At 47.6% G+C, this 18,710-nt stretch overlaps 1 protein-coding gene across 2 annotated transcripts in view; it reads right to left on the bottom strand.

Moving 5' to 3' along the window:
• The window catches only part of STAG1 (STAG1 cohesin complex component), a 331,398-nt gene that overhangs the window by 12,852 nt on the left and 299,836 nt on the right, over window positions 1–18,710 (bottom strand). For both annotated transcript variants that reach the window (XM_063915509.1, XM_063915510.1), the window contains exon 24: window positions 2,797–2,971. In XM_063915509.1, coding sequence (XP_063771579.1) covers window positions 2,797–2,971 — 175 coding nt within the window. The remainder of the gene's footprint in view (window positions 1–2,796; window positions 2,972–18,710) is intronic.

Below are 18,710 nucleotides of genomic sequence, written 5' to 3'. Positions count from 1 at the left end.
TCTTTAGATGTGCCCAGTCTCCTGCTGAGCCGTCTATTCCCCATGGTCCTTACAGAGTTCCCAGCATCCACTAGGACGTCAGAGAAAAGGTGTCGGTATGCCGGCTGTCAGGATTCCAGCACCGGCATACTGTGCGGCGGGATACAGACAGCCGGCAAACTGAAGACCACCCCATCACCATTACCCATATTACACTATTGTATATGGAGCATGGAACCATGAGAGGACAAGGGTACCGTAATAAAGAGATACGGTCATTAGGTCGACCACACTTATGTCGACATGGAAAAAGGTCGACATGCGTTTTCACCCTTTTTATATATATATATATATATATATATATATTTTGAACTTTTTCATACTTTACAATCCACGTGGACTACAACTGGGACCGGTATCCTGCCCGAAGCATGGCGAACAGGGTGCACTAATTGGGGTTCCCCGTCACTTTACGATGACACCCAAAAAAGTACAAAAATAAATCATGTCGACCTTTTTCCATGTCAACATAATGACTGTTGCCCTATTTCAGGTGTCGACCTAGTCACTGTCGACCATAAGTGATCGACCTAATGCATGTCGACCCTATGACCCATACCCGTAATAAATGACAAGAGCAATAGGTAGAAAAATGGAAAAAACCTGCGATACAGAGGTGCAGGAACCATAAAAAAGACAAAGAATTGAGAATTATGGAAGATTTACAATGCACTGTACCAGCTATGCTAGACTGTTTCATATCATGTATGTGACACTGTTATTGAGGATTATGTTTCCACCTAATATTTTAAAGAAACTGCACATCAGCGTGCAATCTCCCTATGTTTTGACTCTGTAATGCGTTAAACGTATCTAAACCAAAGGTTCCCAAACACGGTCCTCAAGGCACCCCAACGGTCCAGGTGTAGGTATATCCATGGCTCAGCACTGATAGTTAAATCAAATTGACACCTAATCAAATCACCTGTGGCCAAGCATGGAATACTTAAAACCTGGACCATCAGGGTGCCTTGAGGACCACGCTTGGGAATCTCTGATCTAAACTTATGTGGCTATCTAACCGTATTGTACGAATGTATAAAATAATCTGTACAAAAAAAGGGTAATCTGTACACAGCGCCAATAGTAAATTGCAGCCTTAGTGAACCTATAAGTGACTCCTCACACGTCACAAGAATAGCCAAATAGAAAACAATGTGGTACACCAAATGGCGCTAAATTACATAATGTTCACATAAAAAATGAATTCCTCACATCAAAGAAAGAATATATATGAGACGGAGTTCATCTGTTCCAATTCAGTCACGGGAATAATTCGGGTGCCAAGCCAACAGTTGATATTATGCTTGTGTTTCCAGCATATTTTTCTCACAACCACGGTGAATGGAAACCTTTTAAATATCCCAGAGACAAAAGGACATAGTGCAAGTATAGCCAAGCAATTTGGAAGAAGATTGTTTTAATAATAAAGCACTCACAAACAACAGAGATAAAACAGCATGTAAACCACTAATGTGGGTTTGAGACATGGGGCCACACATCCACGCAGTTACCCTCCCAGATCTAGATGGGGGAAGCAGGTCAGAGCTCCGGACACACTGAACCACAGTAACAGGAAGTTGCATCGGCCAAAGATCGTCCTAAGTTCTGTCAGTCACCACGCCTGAAGCTTTTCGAACCTTGGTCCTTCATCAGAGGCATCAGATCTGGGAGGGTAACTGCGTGGATGTGTGGCCCCATGTCTTAAACCCACATTAGTGGTTTACATGCTGTTTTATCTCTGTTGTTTGTGAGTGCTTTATTATTAAAACAATCTTCTTCCAAATTGCTTGGCTATACTTGCACTATGTCCTTTTGTCTCTGGGATATTTAAAAGGTTTCCATTCACCGTGGTTGTGAGAAAAATATGCTGGAAACACAAGCATAATATCAACTGTTGGCTTGGCACCCGAATTATTCCCGTGACTGAATTGGAACAGATGAACTCCGTCTCATATATATTCTTTCTTTGATGTGAGGAATTCATTTTTTATGTGAACATTTTATAATTTAGCGCCATTTGGTGTACCACATTGTTTTCTATTTGTATAAAATAATCTGAGTGTGGCTAAAAAGAAATGACATGTAAAGTGTGTGTAAGGCCAACACTGAGGATGTCCAGTAAGCGTGTCTGAGGAGTAAAGAGTGATACAGACATTTAAGAGTTAATACACAGAAGAAAAAGTTCCATATTTCTGGGTAAACTGGAAACTGCCTCTGAGCGGTTGTTTTCTTACCTGCTGACCAGAACTTTATTACGTTACGTAAAGTTATATGTAGTGATTATATGATTACACGATTTCAGTTAACTGGTAAAGGTATGCATGTTCCTGATAACAAAACGACTGGAAGACAATAGTTTGCATTAACTCGCGATACGATACTGTTAAATTCTGATAGATGTGTGTCACACAGCAAGTCACTTAATGAGCAGTTAATGTTCAAAAAAAAAAAAGAAATGGCACCAGCAGCTCTCACTGACTACCCGCCGGGATGCATTAGCAGAACAGTGGGTACTCAGTCTATGGCTGTCATGGTACAAGACCAATGTTTAGGTTGCACAGAAAGAGCCATTTACGAGCGAGTATTCTCTCTACGTTAAGCCCCGTGGAATGCACTATTCTCTACTAGCCAGTGTGTGTAAGCGCTTACAGTCATAAGGAATTTGCATTGCTATTTGTGTTATACTATGGGGTATTAGGCCAAAGACTGGCTAAGGACGCTGACTGGCTAAATGAGTAGGACCATCCTCATTACCCATGCTCTGGTTTTCATCATCTTGATCGATGAAGACATGATCCATGACAAAATTGAGTAGTTCAGACTGAAGTCCTAGATCTGGGTTGAAGATGAGAAGCAAGAGGTTGTCCCTTCCACCCGTTGTTAACTGATGGCTGAAGATCATTAGAAGATCACAGAGCAGCATGAAAGCCTAGAAAAGGAAGGTGAACCTATTACTGCAAATACTTACGATGGCTGCACACTCAACACTTACCATACATCGCAGCAATCTATTAACATCTCTAAACATCACACTGCGCTTTACAATAACTATTCACATAGGTAACAGCAAGCAGCTAACTAAGGTAAGGGTCCATTCACACAAGTGGCACCTGGATAATTAGTTTGTGTGAGCTAACAATCTAATAGATTGTATTAGTAACAGTCCAACACAAAGAGGCTGCAACATTTCCCATACCCACCAGCATTTGCACTTTAAAGTTCTTTTGTTGCAGAGAAATGTTGCCTACTTTGTTTACATGTGCTTTCTGGGAATATATTGAGATCAATGAGGTCTTATCCCTTGATCCCTCCTACAATAACCAACTGTAAATGCTCATTAAACACTGCTGTGTCACGGGTATTTAACTCAGAGTGCTGACAAATACTCTAAGAACCTACATTGGAATACACATGGGAGACCAACAGACGGGATGCCGGCCGTCACTAGACCGACAGCAGCAACCCGTCAGCGAGTCCCCTTGCGGGCTCGCCATGCTTCGGGCTTGGTTATTTTCCCACTTGGGCGGTGGCATGGACCCACCAGCGAGTGAAAATAAGGATTTTTTTACTTACCGTAAAATCTCTTTCTCCGAGTCCATCTGGGGGACGCTGCGCACTTACACTTGGGTTAGAGTGTGTCAGTATGGAGTGTGGCACAAGCTATGAAAAATAACTAAATCCACCCCCTGTAACCCCTCCAATAAACACAGGAAGTACGTCTAAGTTAAAGTTTAACAAAGCCGAGAGAGAGGACATCCGCACCTGAGATCAGATGCCCAACAGAGACATCCCCCCCATACCATAAGTATGGAAACAAAATCCTGTGAAGGTTGTCGCTCTAAAGCTGCACAATAGAGGCACCTCCGTAAACAGTCCAGAAGGCCCCAATGGCCTGAGTCGCACAATTCCACAGAGGGTCAGGAACAGCAACAGCAGAGGACACATAAGGCTGACGGAAAGCTGATGTGACCCTACGAGCTACAGTGTTCTCAGAGACCAGTCAACCTCGCTGGGGCGCACCACTAAGAACAAAATGTCCGTACAGCGAACTTTAAAATGTTTCGGTTCAAGGTTGGTCTTGAACCCAGGTCTCCATATACACTGGTCTCTAGCATTAGTGCACAGTTCCTGTGTTGAAAAAAAATAGGAGTGTTTCATGTAAAACCACTATCATAGAAAAACCAACAAAGGTGGATTGCAGCAAAGGGCTGCCAACTCAGAAACATGCCGAGCTGAGGCAATGGGCAAAAGTAAAAAACCACAGTAAGAGGAAGGAACCGCTACCCAGCAGAGTCCAGAGGCTGGAAAGGAGACACAGGAGCTGCACAAGGAAACTGTATATGCAAGAAGCTGTGAAGGAAACACTGAACATCTGTAAGAATGTTGGTAGCCATCTGTGGAAAAGAAAATCTAGAGTAGAACCCTGTCTTTTAAGAAAAGATGACAAAGTCCTGCTGATAACTTTTCTGCAGAAAGGACAAGAGGGGAAAAGACTAAGAACTTCAGCTGAGAGGCCTTTATATTCGCACCAAAAGATTAAATGTTTTACTGGGCACTGTGATTGGTTTGCGAGCCGGAAACATAGTCAGCACTACTGATTGAGATAAACTTATTACTTTGATGATGCTGTTCTCCACAATCACGCCATCACAGTCAGACGAGACAAATCCCGGTGATGACACAAAGTTTGAAAGTGAAGATCTGGCCAAAGAGGTACACTGTAAGGAGCCTTGGGCACCCTGGTCTGAAGTATTGCAGAGCAGTGTCGACAGGCAAATCCGGAGCAATTTAGGAAGACCGAAAGAGCCACTGGTCAAATGCGTTGAAGAACTCACTGGATCTTGCCAGAGGAAGAAACATATGCCAGATGAAAGTGACAAGGAGCTAACACGGCGTCCATGACTGCCACAAGAGACTCCCCGGAGCAGTCACCGTACCAAGAAGCCCTTTTTGCAGAGACGAGAAGCCCTGAGGTTTATGTTGGCTTGTCACACAGGTAAACCAAAATCAGAACAACCTGTTGGTTTATTTCATATTCTTCAGGGAAGAAGAGCATGACAACCCAGAAAGTCCGCCTCCCAGTTGTCCATTCTAGAACTGGAGACGGCAGATATTGCTGGAACCCAAAGTTCCGCCCTCTGCATGTGAGAGATACCATTCCGACCGCTCTCCAGCTGCAAGTGCCACTGTACATGTTGATATAGGCCACTGCGGTTGCGTAGAACTTGAGATTGAAGAATCCAGGCATGAGACCGGGACAATGGAGCCACCTGTAAAGTCGCCTCTATCTTGCAATTGCAGAGGAAGTGTACGACATGCATCACTGACCCCTGAGGAAACTGCAGAAAATAGTGTATTCTGGCCTGGAAATCCTGCACTCAGCCAAAAGACCGAGGTACCTGTGGTCGAAAAGGAGACCCCTGGACACCATCCTCTGCAAAAGAAGAGACCCGGAACCTATGTCCACTGTAGATGTGTATAACAAAAGGTGCATGACACAGAGCTCTTTTTGCAATAGACCAAATATGGCAGTGATGGGAAAATAAGATTTACTTACCGGTAAATCTATTTCTCGTAGTCCGTAGTGGATGCTGGGGACTCAGTAAGGACCATGGGGAATAGACGGGCTCCGCAGGAGACATGGGCCCTTTAAGAAAGAATTTGTATTCTGGTGTGCTCTGGCTCATCCCTCTATGTCCCTCCTCCAGACCTCAGTTAGAGAAACTGTGTCTGGAAGAGCTGACAGTACTAGGAAAGGATTTTGGAATCCAGTGCAAGACTCATACCAGCCACACCGTATAACTTGTGATAAACTTACCCAGTTAACAGTATGAACAACAGAGCAACAGATCAACCCTGATGCAACTATAACATAACCCTTATTTAAGCAATAACTATATACAAGCATTGCAGAAGAAGTCCGCACTTGGGATGGGCGCCCAGCATCCACTACGGACTACGAGAAATAGATTTACCGGTAAGTAAATTCTTATTTTCTCTAACGTCCTAGTGGATGCTGGGGACTCCGTAAGGACCATGGGGATTATACCAAAGCTCCCAAACGGGCGGGAGAGTGCGGATGACTCTGCAGCACCGAATGGGCAAACACAAGGTCCTCCTTAGCCAGGGTATCAAACTTGTAGAACTTTGCAAAAGTGTTTGAACCTGACCAAGTAGCTGCTCGGCAAAGCTGTAATGCCGAGACCCCTCGGGCAGCCGCCCAAGAAGAACCCACCTTCCTTGTGGAATGGGCTTTTACTGATTTTGGCAGCGGCAATCCAGCCGCAGAATGAGCCTGCTGAATCGTGTTACAGATCCAGCGAGCAATAGTTTGCTTTGAAGCAGGAGCACCCAGCTTGTTGGATGCATACAGGATAAACAGCGACTCAGTTTTCCTGACTCTAGCCGTTCTGGCTACATAAACCTTCAAAGCCCTGACCACATCTAGTAACTCGGAATCCTCCAAGTCACGAGTAGCCACAGGCACTACAATAGGTTGGTTCATATGATAAGATGACACCACTTTTGGCAGAAATTGTGGACGGGTCCGCAATTCTGCTCTGTCCATATGGAAAACCAGATAGGGGCTTTTATGTGACAAAGCCGCTAATTCTGACACACGCCTAGCCGAAGCCAAGGCTAATAGCATGACCACCTTCCACGTGAGATATTTTAACTCCACGGTTTTAAGTGGTTCAAACCAGTGTGACTTCAGGAAACTCAACACCACGTTAAGATCCCAAGGTGCCACTGGAGGCACAAAAGGAGGCTGAATATGCAGCACTCCTTTTACAAACGTCTGAACTTCAGGCAGAGAAGCCAGTTCTTTTTGAAAGAAAATGGACAGGGACGAAATCTGGACCATAATGGAACCCAATTTTAGGCCCAAAGTCACTCCCGACTGTAGGAAGTGAAGGAAACGGCCCAGCTGGAATTCCTCCGTGGGGGCATTCCTGGCCTCACACCAAGCAACATATTTTCGCCATATACGGTGATAATGTCTAGCCGTCACGTCCTTCCTAGCCTTTATCAGCGTAGGAATAACCTCATCCGGAATGCCTTTTTCTGCTAGGATCCGGCGTTCAACCGCCATGCCGTCAAACGCAGCCGTGGTAAGTCTTGGAACAGACAGGGCCCCTGTTGCAACAAGTCCTGTCTTAGAGGCAGAGGCCACGGGTCCTCTGTGAGCATCTCTTGCAGATCTGGATACCAAGTCCTTCTTGGCCAATCCGGAACAATGAGTATTGTTCTCACTCCTCTGTTTCTTATGATTCTCAGCACCTAGGGTATGAGAGGAAGAGGAGGAAATATATAAACAGACTGGAACACCCACGGTGTCACTAGTGCGTCCACAGCTATCGCCTGAGGGTCTCTTGACCTGGCGCAATACCTCTGTAGCTTTGTGTTGAGGCGGGATGCCATCATGTCCACCTGTGGCAGTTCCCACCGACTTGCAATCTGCGTGAAGACTTCTTGATGAAGTCCCCACTCTCCCGGGTGGAGGTCGTGCCTGCTGAGGAAGTCTGCTTCCCAGTTGTCCACTCCCGGAATGAACACTGCTGACAGTGCGCTTACGTGATTCTCCGCCCAGCGAAGAATTCTGGTGGCTTCCGCCATCGCCACCCTGCTCCTTGTGCCGCCTTGGCGGTTTACATGAGCCACTGCGGTGATGTTGTCTGACTGAATCAGAACCGATTGGTCGCGAAGCAGAGTCTCCGCTTGACGTAGGGCGTTAGATATGGCCCTTAGTTCCAGGATGTTGATGTGAAGGCAAGTCTCCTGACTTGACCACAGACCTTGGAAATTTCTTCCCTGTGTGACTGCCCCCCACCCTCGGAGGCTTGCATCCGTGGTCATCAGGACCCAGTCCTGAATGCCGAATCTGCGGCCCTCGAGAAGGTGAGCACTCTGCAGCCACCACAGGAGAGACACCCTGGCCCTGGGGGTTAGGGTGATTAACCGATGCATCTGAAGATGTGATCCGGACCATTTGTCCAGTAAGTCCCACTGAAAGGTCCTCGCATGGAACCTGCTGAAGGGAATGGCCTCGTATGATGCCACCATCTTTCCCAGGACTCGAGTGCAGTGATGCACTGACACCTGTTTTGGTTTTAACAGGTTCTTGACCAGGGTCATGAGTTCCTGAGCTTTCTCTATCGGGAGATAAACCCTTTTCTGGTATGTGTCCAGAATCATGCCCAGGAAAGGCAGACGAGTCGTAGGAACCAACTGCGACTTTGGAATATTTAGAATCCAGCCGTGTTGCCGTAACACTTCCAGAGAAAGTGATACGCTGTTCAGCAACTGCTCTCTTGATCTCGCTTATATGAGATCGGTCAAGTACGGGATAATTGTGACCCCTTGCTTCCGCAGGAGTACCATCATTTCCGCCATTACCTTGGTAAATATTCTCGGTGCCGTGGAGAGACCAAACGTCAACGTCTCAAATTGGTAATGACAATCCTGTACCTCAAATCTGAGGTACGCTTGATGAGGTGGATAAATGGGGACATGAAGGTATGCATCTGTTATGTCCAGAGACACCATAAAATCCCCCCCTTCCAGGCTTGCGATGACCGCTCTGAGCGATTCCATCTTGAACTTGAACCTTTTCAGGTATATGTTCAGGGATTTTAAATTCAATATGGGTCTGACCGAACCGTCCGGTTTCGGTACTACAAACATGGTCGAATAATAACCCTTTCCTTGTTGAGGGAGGGGAACCTTGACCACCACCTGTTGAAGGTACAATTTGTGAATTGCAGCTAGCACTATCTCCCTCTCGAGGGGGGAAGCTGGCAGGGCCGATTTGAGGTATCGGTGAGGGGGCATCTCTTCGAATTCCAGCTTGTATCCCTGCGACACAATATCTATCGCCAAGGGATCTAACTGGGAGTGAACCCACATGTGGCTGAAATTTCGGAGACGCGCCCCCACCGGGCCTAGCTCCGCCTGTGGAGCCCCAGTGTCATGCGGTGGATTTGGTGGAAGCTGGGGAGGACTTCTGTTCCTGGGAACTAGCTGTGTTGTGCAGCTTCTTTCCTCTGCCCCTGCCCCTGGCAAGAAAGGACGCACCTCGGATTTTCTTGCCTCTTTGTGATCGAAAGGACTGCATTTGGTAATACGGTGCTTTCTTAGGTTGTGAGGAAACAAATGGCAAAAAATTTGACTTTCCAGCAGTAGCTGTGGAGACCAGGTCCGAGAGACCCTCCCCAAACAATTCCTCACCCTTGTAAGGCAAAACCTCCATGTGCCTTTTTGAGTCGGCATCACCTATCCATTGCCGAGTCCACAGGACCCTTCTGGCAGAAATCGACATAGCATTTATTCTAGAACCCAGTATACTAATGTCTCTTTGAGCATCTCTCATATATAGGACAGCGTCTTTTATATGCCCCAGGGTCATTAATATAGTATCCTTGTCTAAGGTATCAAGTTCCTCAGACAGGGTATCTGTCCATGCTGCTACAGCGATACACACCAAGGCCGACGCGATCGCTGGCCTCAGTAAGGTACCTGAATGCGTATAAATGGACTTCAGAGTACCCTCTTGCCTTCTATCAGCAGCATCTTTTAGGGTGGCCGTATCCTGTGACGGCAGGGCTACCCTCTTGGATAAGCGTGTTAAAGCTTTGTCCACCCTAGGGGAGGATTCCCAGCGTAACCTATCCATTGGCGGGAAAGGGTACGCCATAAGCATCCTTTTGGAAATCTGCAGTTTTTTATCTGGAGATTCCCAAGCCTTTTCATATAACTCATTTAGCTCGTGTGAAGGGGGGGAAGTTACCTCAGGTTTCTTTCCCTTATACATATAAACCCTTGTGTCAGGGACAGGGGCTACCTCTGTGATGTGCAAAACCTCCTTAATTGCTATAATCATATAGCGGATGGCTTTAGCCAATTTTGGCTGTATTTTAGCATCATCGTCATCGACACTGGAGTCAGAATCCACGTCTGTATCTGTGTCAACAATTTGGGATAGTGGGCGCTTCTGGGACCCTGACGGCCCCTGCGACATAGGATCAGGCATGGGCTGAGACCCTGACTGTCCTGAGGCTTCAGCTTTATCCAACCTTTTATGCAAGGAATTTACATTATCATTTAAAACCTTCCACATATCCATCCAATCAGGTGTCGGCGCCGTTGGCGGAGACACCACATTCATTTGCTCCCGCTCTGTTTCCACATAGCCTTCCTCGTCAAACATGTCGACACAAGCGTACCGACACACCACACACAAAGGGAATGCTCTTTTCGAAGACAGTTCCCCCACAAGGCCCTTTGGAGAGACAGAGAGAGTATGCCAGCACACACCCCAGCGCTATACAACCCAGGAATAACACAGTAACTTAATGTTAACCCAGTAGCTGCTGTTTATATATTGTTTTTGCGCCTAATTATGTGCCCCCCCTCTCTTTTTACCCTCTTCTACCGTGTATCTGCAGGGTAGAGCCTGGGGAGCTTCCTCTCAGTGGAGCTGTGGAGAAAAATGGCGCTGGTGAGTGCTGAGGAAGAAGCCCCGCCCCCTCAGCGGCGGGCTTCTGTCCCGCTTTAATGAACAAATTTTGGCGGGTGCTCACACATATATACAGTGCCCAACTGTATATATGCCCAACTTTTGCCAAGAGGTCCTAATTGCTGCCCAGGGCGCGCCCCCCTGCGCCCTGCACCCTTACAGTGACCGGAGTATGTGGGTGTATGTGGGAGCAATGGCACACAAGCTGCAGTGCTGTGCGCTACCTCAGTGAAGACTGGAGTCTTCTGCCGCCGATTTCGAAGTCTTCTTGCTTCTTATGCTCACCCGGCTTCTGTCTTCCGGCTCTGCAAGGGGGGCGGCGGCGCGGCTCTGGGATCGGACGACGAGGGTGAGATCCTGTGTACGATCCCTCTGGAGCTAATGGTGTCCAGTAGCCTAAGAAGCAGGACCTGTCTTCAGAGAGTAGGGCTGCTTCTCTCCCCTCAGTCCCACGATGCAGGGAGTCTGTTGCCAGCAGAGCTCCCTGAAAATAAAATACCTGACAAAATACTTTCTCACAGCAAGCTCAGGAGAGCTCACTGAACAGCACCCAGCTCGTCCGGGCACAGATTCAAACTGAGGTCTGGAGGAGGGACATAGAGGGAGGAGCCAGAGCACACCAGAATACAAATTCTTTCTTAAAGTGCCCATGTCTCCTGCGGAGCCAGTCTATTCCCCATGGTCCTTATGGAGTCCCCAACATCCACTAGGACGTTAGAGAAAGTAACAGTAAAAAAGACCCTGTTGATGGGAAAGGGATTGGAATGAATACTCCCGCACTGGATAATGAACAGACTGCAAGGATTAGACCCTGTCTCTTGGATGAAACGCAAATAAGAGTGGTACCAAAGAATCCTACTTGGTACGTGTTCTCCAAGATTCAGAATATATGCTCATGATATACAGTAATTCGGAATATCCAACAGACCAGTGGAATCTGGGAAAGTTGGTTTTCCCCCACTGGAAACCAGACCACCTAATTCCATGAGCCCTGGTGAGGACATATCTGAGGTCCATGTTCCAGGTGGACAAATGAATTCTAAAAGAATACATATTTCATTGATATTTATTTAAAAAAACAAACAAACACATTTCTTAGAAGTCATACTCAGGATGAGAACCCATGACCTGTTATACTGAAGGCAGACACCTTACTGCTAGAGCTATTTGCTCCTGCCTGCAAGGCACACTTTGATTTGGAAGCAGAATTCCACGATTCGCAACCAAAAGATGATCCTTTTCAGATTATCCATTGACAGATTGGGTTTCTGAAGCTTTACCCTCTTTCACTGTTTTCTTGGATTCTATTTCTATTTAATCCTCCATCTCTGCCCTGTCTATAACTCCCATATATTAATTATACAATAACGAACAACTTGCATTAAGCAATCTGCAACCACTCTAAGATTCGTGCATTAGCCAGTATAGGGCGTAGGAATATTCCTGTCAGAATGAACACCAATTTAATAACCGCCTCACTGTTGTCAATCCGCGGTGACTGTTAAGGTCACATACTGTACTTTAGGAAAGACAGTCGTCTTAGGCCATCACATGATGCATGCGTCTACTAATTAGTAGTGGAACCTCCATCAGGTCAGTGTCTTTATCAGCAAAAGGATAAAGAAAATAGGATTTTGGTACCTACCGGTAAATCCTTTTCTCGTAGCCCGTAGGGAATGCTGGGGTTCACATTAGTACCATGGGGTACAGACTGGTCCACCAGGAGCTATTGGCACTTTAAGAGTTTGAGAGTGTGGGCTGGCTCCTCCCTCTATGCCTCTCCTACCAGACTCAGACTGGAAACTGTGCCCGGACATCTTCGAGAGAAGGATTATACACAGATAGTGATGAGATTCATACCAGTTCACACATACAAGGCACGCCAAGCCAACGAAGCTTGAACACTCAGCAACTGCTGAAACATTAGTTACCAAGTAACAATGCAATACTCACTAAAACAAAGTACTACTGAACCAAATAACGTTTGCAGGAAAACGAAGCGCTTGGCGGGCACCCAGCATCCTCTACGGCAGGCTTTTTCAACCAGTGTGCCGCGACCAGTTGCAAGGTGTGCTGCGGAGCCAGATTAGCTTCCTGCACCTTCAGAATGAACTGTTGGCCCGGGCTCTTCTTAGAGGATCAGTCGTGCTCCGGCCGTGATGTATGCCTTGAAGAAGCGGCGGTATGATGATATAGGTCACGGCCACCACGTCTCACCACCCAGCCAGCATACCCGCCTACACACACATCTTCCAGTTTCTGCCTGCATACACAGCTTTCCTTGACCACCCACATCCACACCTGCCTGACCACCCGCTGCTCAGTATTCACAGTACTCCACTATGAACAATCCCCGCCACTGAGGGACAAGGAGGAGGACAACTGACCGGTAGGGGCTAATATTTGTTATTTTTTTCTCTTGTGGAGAACAATAGGATTTATGTGGGGAGAATAAGGATTTATGTAGGGAGCAATATGATTTATGTGGGGAGCAATGTGATTGTTTTTTCTGTGTAGGCCAACGTATGTGTGGATTATTTTTTTTTTGCTATGAGGGCCAATGTGTGTTTTTTGTTTTTTTTCTGTGGGGAACTGATGGTGTGCCTTGGCAATTTTAAAAATAAGATTTTACTTACCGGTAAATCTATTTCTCGTAGTCCGTAGTGGATGCTGGGGACTCAGTAAGGACCATGGGGAATAGACGGGCTCCGCAGGAGACATGGGCACTTTGAGAAAGAATTTAGATTCTGGTGTGCTCTGGCTCCTCCCTCTATGTCCCTCCTCCAGACCTCAGTTAGAGAAACTGTGCCCGGAAGAGCTGACAGTACAAGGAAAGGATTTGGAATCCAGGGTAAGACTCATACCAGACACACCAATCACACCGTACAACTCGTGATAACTATACCCAGTTAACAGTATGAACAATAACTGAGCCTCTCTCAACAGATGGCTCATACAATAACTCTTTAGTTAAGCAATAACTATATACATGTATTGCAGAGAGTCCGCACTTGGGACAGGCTCCCAGCATCCACTACGGACTACGAGAAATAGAATTACCGGTGAGTAAATGCTTGTTTTCTCTGACGTCCTAGTGGATGCTGGGTACTCCGTAAGGACCATGGGGATTATACCAAAGCTCCCAAACGGGCGGGAGAGTGCGGATGACTCTGCAGCACCGAATGAGCAAACTCAAGGTCCTCCTCAGCCAGGGTATCAAACTTGTAGAATTTTGCAAAAGTGTTTGAACCCGACCAAGTAGCAGCTCGGCAAAGTTGTAAAGCCGAGACCCCTCGGGCAGCCGCCCAAGAAGAGCCCACCTTCCTCGTGGAATGGGCTTTTACTAATTTAGGATGCGGCAGTCCAGCCGCAGAATGTGCAAGCTGAATCGTGCTACAGATCCAGCGAGCAATAGTCTGCTTTGAAGCAGGAGCACCCAGCTTGTTGGGTGCATGCAGGATAAACAGCGAGTCAGTTTTTCTGACTCTAGCCGTCCTGGAAACAAAGTTTCAGGGCCCGGACTACGTCCAGCAACTTGGAATCCTCCAAGTCCCTAGTAGCCGCAGGCACCACAATAGGTTGGTTCAAATGAAACTATGATACCACCTTAGGGAGAAATTGGGGACGAGTCCTCCATTCTGCCCTTTCCATATGGAAGATCAGATATGGGCTTTTACATGACAAAGCCGCCAATTCTGACACACGCCTAGTCCAAGCTAAGGCCAAAAGCATGACCACTTTCCACGTGAGATATTTTAGCCACTAGTCTTAAGTGGCTCAAACCAGTGGGATTTTAGGAATCCAACACACGTTAAGATCCCAAGGTGCCACTGGAGGAACAAAAGGGGCTGAATATGCAGCACCCCTGTAACAACGTCCGAACTTCAGGCAGTGAAGCCAGTTCTTTTTGAGAGAAAAAGGGATAGGGCCGAAATCTTGGCCTTTATGGATCCTAATTTTAGGCCCATAGTCACTCCTGACTGTAGGAAGTGCAGGAATCGACCCCCCTGGAATTCCTCTGTAGGGCCTTCCCGGCCACACACCAAGCAACCTATTTTCGCCATATACAGTGAAAAAGTCTTGCTGTCACGTCTTTCCTAGCCTTTATCAGCGTAGGAATAACTGCATCCGGAATGCCCTTTTCCGCTAGGATCCGGCGTTCAACCGCCATGCCGTCCAACGCAGCCGCGGTAAGTCTTGGATCAGACAGGGTCCCTGTTGCAACATGTCCTGACTGAGAGGCAGAGGCCATGGGTCCTCTGAGAGCATTTCTTGCAGTTCCGGGTACCGAGTCCTTCTTGGCCAATCCGGAGCAAAGAATATTGTTCACACTCCTCCGTTTATTACAATTCTCAGCCCTTGGGTCTGAGAGGAAGAGGAGGGAATATATAGACCGACTGGAACACCCACGGTGTTACTAGTGCGACCACAGCCTGAGAGTCCCTTGACCCAGCGTAAAACCTTTTTTATCTTTTTATTGAGGTGGGACGCCATGTAGTCTACCTGAGGCAGTTTCCATCAATTTGCAAAACTGCGTGAAGACTTCCTGATGAAGTCACCACTTTCCCGGGTGGAGGTCGTGTCCACTCCCGGAATGAACACTGCTGACAGTGAGCTTACTTGATTCTCCGCCCAGCGAAGAATTCTGGTGGCTTCTACCCTCGCCACCCTGCTCCTTGTGCCGCCCTGGCGGTTTACATGAGCCCCTGCAGTCTGACTGGATCAGAACCGGTTGGTCGCGAAGCAGGAACTCCGCTTGACTTAGGGCGTTGTATATGGCCCTTAGTTCCAGGATATTGATGTGAAGGCAAGTCTGTTGGCTTGACCACAAACCTTGGAATTTTCTTCCCTGTGTAACTGCCCCCCACCCTCGGAGGCTTGCATCCGTGGTCACCAGGACCCAGTCCTGAATGCCGAATCTGCGGCCCTCGAGAAGGTGAGCACTCCGCAGCCACCACAGGAGAGACACCCTGGCCCTGGGGGTTAGGGTGATTAACCGATGCATCTGAAGATGTGATCCGGACCACTTGTCCAGTAAGTTCCATTGTCCTTGCATGGAACCAGCCGAAGGGGATGGCCTCGTATGATGCCATCATCCTTCCCAGGACTCGAGTGCAGTGATGCACTGACACCTGTTTTGGTTTTCAATGGATTCCTGACCAGTGTCATGAGCTCCTGAGCTCTCTCTATCGGGAGATAAACCCTCTTCTGGTCTGTGTCTAGGATCATGCCTAGGCGAGGCAGATGAGCTGTAGGAACCAACTGCGACTTCGGAATATATAGAATCCAGTCGTGTTGCCGTTTCACTTCCAGAGAAGGTGATACGCTGTCCAGCAACTGCTCTCTTGATCTCGCTTTTATGAGGAGATCATCCAAGTATGTGATAATAGTGACACCTTGCTTCCGCAGGAGCACCATCATATCCGCCATTACCTTGGTGAAATTGGTAATGACAATCCCGTACCGCAATTCTGAGGTACGCCTGATGAGGTGGATAAATGGGGACACGAAGGTATGCATCCCTTATGTCCCGATTCATTTCAGGCTTGCAATGACCGCTCTTAGCGATTCCATCTTAAACCTGAACCTTTTCAGGTATATGTTTAGGGATTTTAATACAATATGGGTCTAACCGAACCGTCTGGTTTCGGGATTATAACATGGTCGAATAATAACACCCTCTTGTTGAAGGAGGGGACCCTTGACCACCACCTGTTGAAGATACAATTTACGAATTGCAGTTAACACTGGCTCCCTCTCTTGGGGGGAAGCCCGCCGGGTCCTCGGTGAGGGGGCATCTTCTCACAGTCCAGCCTGTATCCCTGCGATACAATTTCTATTGCCCAGGGATCTAACAGGGAGTGAACCCACTTGTGGCTGAACTTACGAAGGCGTGTCCCCACCGGGCCTAGCTCCGCCTGTGGAGCCCCAGCGACATGCGGTGGATTTTTGTAGAGGCCGGGGAGGACTTCTGTTCCTGGGGACTAGCTGTGTTGTACAGCTTCTTTCCTCTGCCCCCGGCTCTGACAAGAAAGGACGCACCTCAGACTTTCTTGTTTCTTTATTCGAAAAGCTGCATTTAATAATGTGGTGCTTTCCTAGGCTGTGCAGGAATATAAGGCAAAATATCAGAATTACCAGCTATAGCTGTGGAGACCAGGCCCGAGAACCTTTCTCCACACAATCCTCAGCCTTCCATATGCCTCTTAAGTCAGCATCATCTGTCCAATGTATATTCTACAGGGCACGTCAAGCAGAAATCGACATAGCTTTTGTCTCTAGGACCCAGTATACTCATGTCCCTTTGGGCATGCTTTATAATTATATATCTATCACTTAAGACAGCATCTTAAAATATTTATATGCATACTAGGGTCTCAATCTCTGCTGATAAGGTACCTGTCCACGCTGCCACAGCGCTATAAACCCATGCTGACACAATCGCCGGTCTGGGTAGTATACTAGAATGTGCACACTATCTGCAGGATCCCTGAGAATAGCTAGTGCAAACAGGACACCCAAGGGGAAGATTCTCAACACATCCTGGCCCTAGTGGGGAAAGGATACATCCTGAGAACTCTCTTGTGGGAAGCTGCCGTCTCTTGTCTGGAGATTCCCGCTCTTTTTCCTCATGAGAGGAGGGAAATTTACCTCAGCATTCTTCCCCTTAACATGTGTACTCTCGTGTCAGGGACAGAAGAGTCATCAGTGATATGCAAATCATCTTTTATTCCAATAATCATATATTGAATATCTTTAGCCCTCTTGGCTGTAACTTTGCATTATCGTAGTCGACAGTGGAGTTAAACTCCGTGTCGATACTTTGTTATTTTGGATAGTGAACAGAGAGACTCTGAAGGACTCTGTGACATAGGGACAGACCAGGGTAGATTTCATTTCTGTTCCCTAACCTTTTGTGCAATAATTTTACCTCAGCACTTACACATATCCAAACAGGTGTCGGCGTTGTCGACGGAGACACCCTCCCACACACTTATCCGCTCTATCACCTCCTTAGAGGAGCCTTTTACCTCAGACATGTCGACACACGCGTACCGACACACCACACACACAGGGGATGCTCTATTTGAAGACAGTTCCCCCACCAGGCCCTTTGGAGAGACAGAGAGAGAGTATGCCAGCACACACCACAGCGCTATATAATACAGGGATGTACACTATACTGAGTGATTTTTCCCCTATAGCAGCTTATATACACAGTTTTGCGCCTAACTGCACCCATCAGTGACCGGAGGGAGCAATGGCGTACAGCTGCAGTGCTGTGCGCTACCTTAATGAAGACCGGAGTCTTCAGCCGCCGATTTTCAACTTCTCTTCGTTCTTCTGGCTCTGCAAGGGGGACGGCGGCACGGCTCCGGACGACCGAGGACTGGGCCTGTGTTCGATCCCTATGGAGCTAGTGGTGTCCAGTAGCCTTAGAAGCCCAAGCTAGCTGCAAGCAGGTAGGTTCGCTTCTCTCCCCTCAGTCCCACGTAGCAGTGAGTCTGTTGCCAGCAGATCTCACTGAAAATAAAAAACCTAACAAATACTTTCTTTTCTAGGAAGATCAGGAGAGCCCCTAGGGTGCATCCAGCTCTGGCCGGGCACAGATACTAACTGAGGTCTGGAGGAGGGGCATAGAGGGAGGAGCCAGTGCACACCAGATATAGTACCTAATCTTTCTTTTAAGAGTGCCCAGTCTCCTGTGGAGCCCGTCTATACCCCATGGTCCTTACGGAGTACCCAGCATCCACTAGGACGTCAGAAATAACGTTTGCAGGAAAACGAAGCGCTTGGCGGGCACCCAGCATCCTCTACGGCAGGCTTTTTCAACCAGTGTGCCGCGGAGCCAGATTAGCTTCCTGCACCTTCAGAGTGAACTGTTGGCCCGGGCTCTTCTTAGAGGATCAGTCGTGCTCCGGCCGTGATATATGCCTTGAAGAAGCGGCGGTATGATGATATAGGTCACGGCCACCGCGTCTCACCACCCAGCCAGCCCACCCGCCTACACACACATCTTCCAGTTTCTGCCTGCATACACAGCTTTCCTTGACCACCCACATCCACACCTGCCTGACCACCCGCTGCTCAGTATTCACAGTACTCCACTATGAACAATCCCCGCCACTGAGGGACAAGGAGGAGGACAACT

Source organism: Pseudophryne corroboree, chromosome 4, assembly GCF_028390025.1.
Source record: "Pseudophryne corroboree isolate aPseCor3 chromosome 4, aPseCor3.hap2, whole genome shotgun sequence".
NCBI classification, from domain to species: Eukaryota; Metazoa; Chordata; class Amphibia; order Anura; family Myobatrachidae; genus Pseudophryne; species Pseudophryne corroboree.
The sequence above is the reverse complement of the archived record's forward strand: the minus strand, read 5'-3'. Positions and strand labels throughout refer to the sequence as shown.